We start from the raw sequence: 9,169 nt of genomic DNA, 5'->3' as shown, positions 1-9,169 counted from the left end.
ACACGGGCAACCATAGGGTCATCTTTTCCAATCACATTAATTCAAATCTAACTAAATGGACGATCCACACAGTTACTTAGCTTTGAAGCATATAGATTTTGAAATAATGTTATTTGAAAATTTTGTTTTAAAACTAATAATTTTTCTCATGTTGCGACATAGGAGCATATGTATTTGCTAGTAATTGCGAAAGAGAGAAAGCAAGGGATGAATACCACCTTGCCTGTAGTTTTATGTTTGGAAGGCATCGCAGTCATTAATGAAAATCTGACCCCATGCTAACCGCAATCAGATCAAGTACAGCAAAGTCGTGACTTTATTTATTTATGCTGCTCCTGAGGTTCTGTCATATCGCTATATGCTGATGAAACTCTATGAAACTCCATAAAACTCTTACTTCTTAAATAATGTACCATGTCATCCAAATTGCTGATGTGGCAGGTTAATTAATGTCATGAAACACCGTATAAAACTTTCATTGTGAATAGTCTAATAAGTGACCTTGAAAACTGTGACCACTCTTTGCCAGGACCCACTGATGGATTAGATCGCACCCATCATTGATTCCACCAAAAGCATTTACACCTGTCCCCAGAGGACGGAGTTGCTACATACTCCGCGCCACCTCTCGTTCTCGTCGTCCTCCTCGCTTTCCATGGAGAAGAGCCGGGTGCTAGTCGTGGGCGGCACGGGCTACATCGGCCGCCGGATCGTGCGGGCGAGCCTGGCGCAGGGGCACCCCACGCTCGTCCTGATGCGGCCGGAGATCGGCCTCGACATCGACAAGCTCCAGATGCTGCTGTCCTTCAAGGCCCAGGGCGCGCGCCTCGTGGAGGCGTCGCTGGACGACCAGGCGGGGCTCGTCGCCGCCGTGGCGCAGGCCGACGTGGTGGTCTCGGCCATGTCCGGGGCGCACATCCGGAGCCACAACCTACACTTGCAGCGCAAGCTCGTTGAGGCAATCAAGGAGGCCGGGAACGTCAAGGTCAGTTTGTAAGCTTTTAGCAACTTCTGCTTACTTATGCCGTGTTTAGAAGCTTTTCCTTTTTATCGGTTGAGTTGTATAAATACTTTTTCCTGATTTGGGGGGTAAAGTCAGACATGAGGTTCACGTTTAGTTTTAAATATTCTTTTACATGCAACCAGTTCTTTTTCTTCATGTTTTAATTTCCTGCTTAACATCCATATCCACCCAGCTGCAACTTCTCATAGAACAGCAAAATATTCTAAATAGAGTCTATTTAGATTTGTTCTAAGTCAATCTTTTAGTTTGATATTTGGTAACTAAAAAATCATATTATAGACTAACAATACAAAATTGATCTTACTACTCTCCCGATGAAAATTATTTTCACAACATGACACTTTATATTTCAAATAGTACATATATTGTGGATGCTATTAGCATAAATGTATTAAAAAAAGTGTTGGTTTTCTAATGCAAGGATATTGTACATGTGTTGAATATTTTGTACTATGGGGTAACATGGACTTTGTTTTGTAAATATTGCTAGAGGATATAGTTATGTGGTAGACTTATACCCAACCTCTCTAACCACGCTTGTAAACACATGACCACAGTTACAAATGAACCCAGAGTGGCACACTCGCCGGTAAAGATGGTAAGGGGCACAGAATGCCCGCGTTCCTGCAGGTAAAAAATCCGATGGGTGCTGATTCGGGTGTTACTCTGTACCAGCAGGCAAGGATTCAGGTGCATCTCTGTGCCCAACCCGATGGATGTTTCTAACGCGTATAAAAACTCAATATCCTTACCTGCAAACCCACCAAACCCGCTCCACGAACCTTTACCTGCAAATCCACCAAACCCGCTCCACGAACCTACGTATGGAATCCAAGTATATAAAAATAAATCTTAGAGTTTTCTAATCCCTCGTCCACTCTACTCCCACCCAACCGCCCATCCACCACCCTCCACCCAGGCCAACCCAACCAATAAGCCAGAGGAATCCGGTGATACTTATGTATCTAGATTTACCAAAATGATCTACAATTTGGAACGCAAGAAGTATTAATTAGAGCAGCCCGTCTATGCTAACTACTATATGTAAGCAAAATAATATGTTGGGAGAAATATCATATCCATGTGAATAATTATTAAACAATCAGTAAAATAACCATGAAACCGGTGTGGTTACAAGCACGTACTACAGTAATAGGTAAGGACATGTTTGGGGAATAAACTTCTATTTTAGAAAGAAATATAGAGGATATTTCTCCTCAGGCAGAAAGATGGTTTTGATTTTTCCTATTCGTAAATTGTTGAGAACTTTCCCATACAAGCAACATGTTTTGTATATATGGGCAGCTCCCTCTCATTCTGTCAGTTGAATACAAAACAACGAACAGTGGAGTGGTGGAATCGTAACAAAAATACATAATTATTGTGCATGCAGCGTTTCATACCATCGGAATTTGGCATGGACCCATCGAGGATGAGGCATGCTCTTGAACCAGGAAGGGTTACATTTGATGAAAAGATGGAGATAAGAAGGGCAATAGAAGAGGCGAACATTCCCCACACCTATGTTTCTGCTAATTTCTTTGCTGCTTACTTTTGTCCTAACCTCTGTCAAATGCGCACCCTTTTGCCACCCAAAGAGAAAGTTCATGTATATGGGGACGGCAACGTCAAAGGTAAACGGCAAAATTGTTCACGTTCCTATCATCTTCCATTTTTTTCTCAGATCTGACATTTAGCTCAAATTTCATCATTATTTTCTTTCATTAACAGTAAACACATATTTGGATTATGAAACTGCCTGTACATAAAGGCCTATTCCACTGAAGTCTTCAAAAAAAAAACTTGAATACCATACACGACTTTTTTTCCCTTTCTATCGAACGTGAATAATGCCTCTCTTGTAATAAACCATGCCCTATCCAAGATGGACTTATTAAACAGAGGAAATAAAAAAAGGAAGTAATAACATGTCCCACTTTTTACTACTACGTCCAGTTTTGAGAACATGATGATGTTAGGAAATGATGACTAGTGCAAAAATTTGCACTAATCATCTTATCCTAACGTCATGTTCTGATGACTGGATGGAGCTCATAGTTCTGACATATTTATTACCATGCAGCAATATTTGTGGATGAAGATGATATCGCAACATATACAATTAAGTCCATTGATGATCCTCGCACCTTGAACAAGACAATATACATAAGACCACAAGAAAACATCCTCACTCAAAATGAAGTGATTGCAAAATGGGAAAAGCTCTCTGGAAAAGTTCTGGAGAAAGTCCACGTTCCTGCAGATGAATTCTTGGCTTCGATGAAAGGTAACTGCAAAAATTGCATTATGTCTAAGGATAATGTATATATGATTAAGAATACGTTTTGTGTAATTAATGGCACAAAAATTGGTAGAAGGGTCATTCAGATATTAGAGTAACTAGATGTTATATAGATTGATAAAAGGGCTAATAAGTGTATAGTTGTACGCATAATAGATAGAAGGGCTTATGTAGGACACGTAAAAAACATATCATTGGTATTTTCTTCGTTTGTTGAACGAGATTATTGTTGATTTATGCAAGCTTGGTTGAAATATGTAACATAATATGTCGACTGGTATAGGCCTTTAAACTCACCCGGCATTGAAATAATGGCACTTGCATATGTATTGTCCTTTCTTTTGTTGGCACATATCTCCCAGTTAAAGAACGTGCGCATTATGAATTTTACACATATTCATGCAGGTACTGACCTTGCCAATCAAGTTGGAGTGACCCATTACTACCACTTTTTTTACGAAGGTTGCTTGACAAACTTTGAAATCGGGGAGGATGGAGCAGAGGCTACTCTGCTGTACCCAGAGGTTCAGTACACCCGCATGGACGAGTACATGAAGATATATTTGTAATGGCAAAATTTGAAAATTTGTTGTGCGTCTATCTCTTAACATATCAGTATCCATGGACACCATGTGTTTGAGTTATTCTGTATTGCGTTATGTATTAACAACCAATACTACTTCCTGTATTAAGCCCTCCTGTCCAGAATGATAATATATGGATCAATAAAGATGAGCGGCCCAAGTTCCTTTTGTTCTTAATTATTTTTTTAAAAATAGTAATTTGGGAAATCTTCATAACTATAGTGTCATATTCAAATGGGGGTAGTAGGCCCTACTATTTTGGCGTTTTCTTCTGTTTCAAATGGGTCGTTAGTCACAAGGATGAACCGCACTATCTGCTCGTCATCCTGTACGGGGAAGAACTTGATTAATAAAGTGAATGAGGCCACATTAGCTATGGCATTTGCCTTTTGTTGTGCCTGCAATTCGACCTCTTTTAAATTGGGCTGATGTTTGCATATTCAGCCGTTTGTTTTATGTTTGGAAGGCATCGCAGCCATTGATGAGAATCTGACCTCATTCCGACATCGACCACATCTAGTAATATAGCACAGTCGTCGTTACTTGATTTATGCCGCTCCCTAAGGTCCTGCCATATCACCATCATGCGTGAGCTTGAAAACCATGATCCCTCTTGCCAGGAACTACTGAATGGACCACTACAGCACTGCCATTCTTTTCTCAATTTGTTCTACTCATATCACTATCTGGTACGCACCCAGCTTGACATCCCACCAACAACATTTACAGGTGTCCCCAGAAAAGATGATACTGCACGCCACCCCTCGTCCTCGCTCCTCCAATCCGATCCATGGAGACGAGCTGGGTGCTCGTCGTGGGTGGCACGGGCTACTCGGCAGCTGGATCGTGCGGGCGAGCCTAGCGCAGGGACACCCCCCCGCTCTTGTCGTCCTGATGCGGCTAGAGATCGGCTCGACATCGGCAAACAACAATTTCTGGGCTTTTGGCAATTTGAAACTAATACATTTCTCGAACAGAAGTGCTTCACAAGAAACAACACAAATCCGGAAACTTACTTTTTATATCCTTCCTTCTAAGCATGGAGCAAATAGCAAACTGCTGCTCTGAGCAACAATGAATTTTCATCCTGTTCCATACAGTGTTTTCAAATCGTAAAACCGTATCTAGTCCTAACGGTACCGATAAGATGATTAGTCATGATTGCTCTTGATCGGTCTGATTAGTTGAGCCTAGTCGGTCCTAGTTGTAGCCTAGTCTGTATAATCCAGGACAGGTTTGCGATATAGTATATTGTTTAAAGCAAAGATGAAAATAATGCTAAGAACTGTAGCCTAGTCGGTCAGATGGTCACTCAGTAATTTATGAGTTTTGATTCATGAAGTAGGCTAAGAACTGTGGCAGAACCAACCTGAATTATACCGGCTCAAGTACGCGAGTCCACTTCCGAGGGCTCCAACGTGCTTCAAACGGTATAATCTCTTGGCCTGTCGGGTAACGTCCCGATAAACCACCGATACACAGGATCAAATAAGGTTACCTCACACGAAGGTGAGTCCAGAGATACATTTACCATCACATTTTACATCACAGGGAATTACATTACAAGGGTTATCAAAAGAGGTACGAAGATTTAAATTCAGAGAAAAGATTACAAATTGTAAAAACTATGGTTTTTAGCAGCGGAAAACATATGCGATGATTACAACACGTCGTTAAGACGGATGCCATGCTAAGCCCAGACACGACATCACTCGAGATCATCAGTATTGGTCGGGGACGGATCCCATTCCTCGGACCAACCTTCTGAAAGAGCACAGGGCTAGGGCAAGGGAAGAGTAGGGTCTTCAAGACATAACCTGCAAAACATATAACTAGCAAGGCTGAGTATACTAATACTCAGCAAGGCTTACCCGGAGTTGGGTATACTTAGCCCATAACTAGACTTATGAAAGCTTATAATTGTTCTGGGTTTAGTTTCAGCTGAAAAGCAACAAAGAGTGGATCCTTAATTTCAAGTTTTAGCTTTCAGATTCTAGTTAATTATCCATTCTAGGTAAGCACCTATAACTAAGCAAGCATGGTATAATCTTTGGTCAAACATCATCTTTGATAACCATAATATTGCTCTTGTTACTCTATGTGGAAAAGGGGATAAGCAGTCTCATTTCATCGTGAGAGGCGGACGATTCCTGAATCGAGATTCAACCTTGCAAGGTAAACCTAACTCACACGCTTGGAACACCACAGGGTCGTTCCGAAGCAACCGTTTACCTTTCATTCCGACTCGTGGATCAGAGCCACCACAAGCGACTGCAGGAACATACGCACTTCCAAAGTGCAGGACATACGTCTGTAGCGCGACTACAAAACCCGTATTCTTGGTTGCCCTTGCAACACGTATTTCCTCAGTCGAACATAAGTAACCAGAAGAAGCAAATCGAGTGGTGGGAGGTATGTCCACTCCTCGGGCCGATTGGTTACTAGGCTTACCGCTTACCATATTTCGCGGCATGTGGTTAGTACTTTCAAACACTTAACCCGCACTTCCACACGCTGCGACCTTAACAGATTCAACAACACAGACGGGGTATCACCTCAACCATGATACCTCACAGAACTCCCGTCCGGTATCCTTATAGTGATAACAGGAATGAAAACATTACAATTCCTATATCGCGCGAGTGACAGGAAATCACCCGACTTCTACCGGTCCTATTAGCATAGCAGCTAGTCGGACTCCAGTGCTAGTAATCATCATATTGGTTCCTAGGGGAAATGCAACTAGGGTTTCAAGCAATTCCTAAGAACTTAATGCATAGAATACGTAAATAGATATAGATTGCAGTGTAATAAAAATAGTAGGTTATGTCCGGGGCTTGCCTTTACTGGTGGGTCTGAAGTTAGAAATGTTAACATCTTCCGAACTTTGGTTCGGGGCTTCAGATATTCCCTTGGTGACATTTACTTGATCTTCAGGAACATCCACCGTAGACTTCTGGAAGATCTTGTAGGAACTGCGTGCGGAAGTAGTCGTATCTACATGCAATGCGACATCACATTCAAAGCATGCACGTGAAGCTATTTCACCTCACAACAAAATTGCAATTCAACACTCCTTTAACATATTACTTACATAACAAACAAAAGACTTGCAACTAAACTTGGATAGAGCTATAGGGAAACAACTATTTAGAATCAGCTACTTGCTGAGGGTTACCACAGAGTCGATTGGAAACAACGGAGGTTTAGCTGATGGAAAGATGCATTAGGTTTCTAGATGATCGATGAAAGCATCGATTATCTTGGTAGAAGGATGATTCCTAAAGCAGTTGTCTTAACTGAGATGTGCTTAAGTGTTATTCTAGGTAACTAGGTGTGGTTGTATCGACTCGATTACATCAGCACAACTATTGAGTGACGTAAAGCCGAATGGAGTGTGGTTAAGGGTATGTGACTGATAAGTATAAAGCCGACCTCTCAGTCGATAAATCGACTGATAGAAGTGTGTGGATAAGAAGATGGGAAAACTAAGGATCGATCGGCCATAACCGATATGGAAAACGACCAGAATCGGCTTGGATCGGCCGATAGCAAGAACCCTAAGATTGTGGGTGTCTTTCCGATACATCGTCTCTGTGAAATCGATGTAGGACAGAACAAAAGAATTGTATCGGCAATAGCCGATACTACTATATCAGCTAACCAGCCGATGGTAGAAGTATCGACTGACAGCTGTTACTCAGGGACGTCATCGACTCAAGGAAACGGATGCTTAGTGGTTGGGTTGATAACTTGACACTGAAGCATAGCTGTCGAGATGTTTTGGCTAAGCAGCAGATACACATGGACTACAGGAATCCTTATACGAAAAAGGGTCTTAAGAAGGTTGCAATCAAGACGAGAACAATGTCTTGATGGCAGGGATATGAGCTCTAGGATGATAGGATTAACTAACTATCACACTTCTCCACTTAAAACATACACCCTATAATTTATCTTCTAGCTATAACACAAGCATACAATATAAGGCACAATAAAACATTCATTCTCTAACATTTGACCTAAACCACACATTAAAGACTTTCACTCAAGATCACAACATGAAACTTATAGATTTTGACCTAAGCGTTCAAACAGAACTGATTTTGTGTTTTTATGAACTTCTTATGAAAAATTATGAACTGTAGAAGTTCACTGAGTTGAAATAAAGAAAGTTCTGGAAATTTTACAAAGGACACCCTAGAACTTTCTAAAACATAACAATCAAGTCCCTGGTCCGGGAAAACAGTTATCAGGAAGTTAACGACGATATTCCGGCAAAGGAATCGCCGGCATTAGAAAGGTTTAGCAGGTCAGGACAAACCTTGGTTATGGAGAAGAACAGACGGAAAGTGATTTTTCCGTGGCGAACAAGATTGGTGAGGAGAAGAGCTCAACGGTGACGAAGAGTAGAAGTTGCTGGATGTCGTGGATTCTGAGACGTGACGATGGAGCCGAATGGGTTCGCTAGGTCAACTCCTCCGCGAACCACCAGGGTCCATCCGCTCACGAGCTAAACCTTCTTTTGCTCACGCACACGTGCTACTGAAACACATCTGGCACACTCGCGTAGCTTCCTGCAGGACTGCCGTGCTTGGTTGCATCGAGGTTCCTCCGAGCTCGTCACGCCTAACTGCCGCTTTCGCCCCACAACTCCTCCTTCCGACTCGCCTCGCCGTAACCGTCACCTTCGATTTGCCTCCTCTTCTTTCAGCTTGCTGCCCCTCGTGCATCTCACACGCGAGCGAGCTCGTGTCCTCGACACGACCACTCCTGTGCCGCTACCGTGCACGCCTGCTGCCTCACCCGCGTGCCTGGGCCACTTCGCGCGTCACTGCTCACTCCGGGCTGCTCGCCTCCGCCCGGGTCTCGCACCTGCTGCGCTCGCACGCGTCCTGCACGCTATTGCTCTCTCGGGGCCGCTCGCATCCAGTATATCCGTGCCGCAACCGCACGCTGCCACACCGGTTCTCTTCTGCTCGCGTGCCGCCACGCCGCGAGCTTCGCTCCAGTGCCGCCTAGCTTGCGTGCCGCTCACGCATTTGAATCCGCCCTGTGCGCCAACACCACGCGCTCACGCGTGCCATTGCTTCCTCGGGCCACCTGTTCCACTGCCGCCAATATCTGTGCCCGCTCTGCTCTGCCGCGCACGCGTTCGCCCTGCATTCCAGCGCCTGGGGCCACTCATGTCCGCGCCGTCCGCTCCCATACGCCGCCGCGTGCACGCTCGCGCCGTACCCGCACAGCGCCCGCGTTCTC

General features: G+C 43.5%; 1 protein-coding gene across 1 annotated transcript; it reads left to right on the top strand.

The window, feature by feature from the left end:
- Positions 1 to 561: 561 nt before the first annotated feature.
- Positions 562 to 4,087, top strand: LOC112888068 (isoflavone reductase homolog). Its single transcript, XM_025954412.1, has 4 exons — positions 562 to 985; positions 2,418 to 2,658; positions 3,108 to 3,311; positions 3,732 to 4,087. The coding sequence occupies exons 1-4, from the start codon at positions 656 to 658 to the stop codon at positions 3,893 to 3,895; spliced, it is 939 nt and encodes a 312-aa protein (XP_025810197.1). The 5' UTR covers positions 562 to 655; the 3' UTR covers positions 3,896 to 4,087.
- Positions 4,088 to 9,169: the final 5,082 nt, after the last annotated feature.

The sequence above is a fragment of the Panicum hallii genome, chromosome 3 (genome assembly GCF_002211085.1).
Source record: "Panicum hallii strain FIL2 chromosome 3, PHallii_v3.1, whole genome shotgun sequence".
In the NCBI taxonomy this organism is placed as follows: Eukaryota; Viridiplantae; Streptophyta; class Magnoliopsida; order Poales; family Poaceae; genus Panicum; species Panicum hallii.
This window is presented reverse-complemented; position numbering and strand designations above follow the sequence as displayed.

Coding starts and splice junctions, on each gene's coding strand:
- LOC112888068 (XM_025954412.1), top strand. CDS start 656: ATGGAGAAGAGCCGGGTGCTAGTCGTGGGCGGCACGGGCTACATCGGC. Junction 986..2,417: donor AGGAGGCCGGGAACGTCAAG/GTCAGTTTGTAA, acceptor TTGTGCATGCAG/CGTTTCATACCATCGGAATT. Junction 2,659..3,107: donor TGGGGACGGCAACGTCAAAG/GTAAACGGCAAA, acceptor ATTACCATGCAG/CAATATTTGTGGATGAAGAT.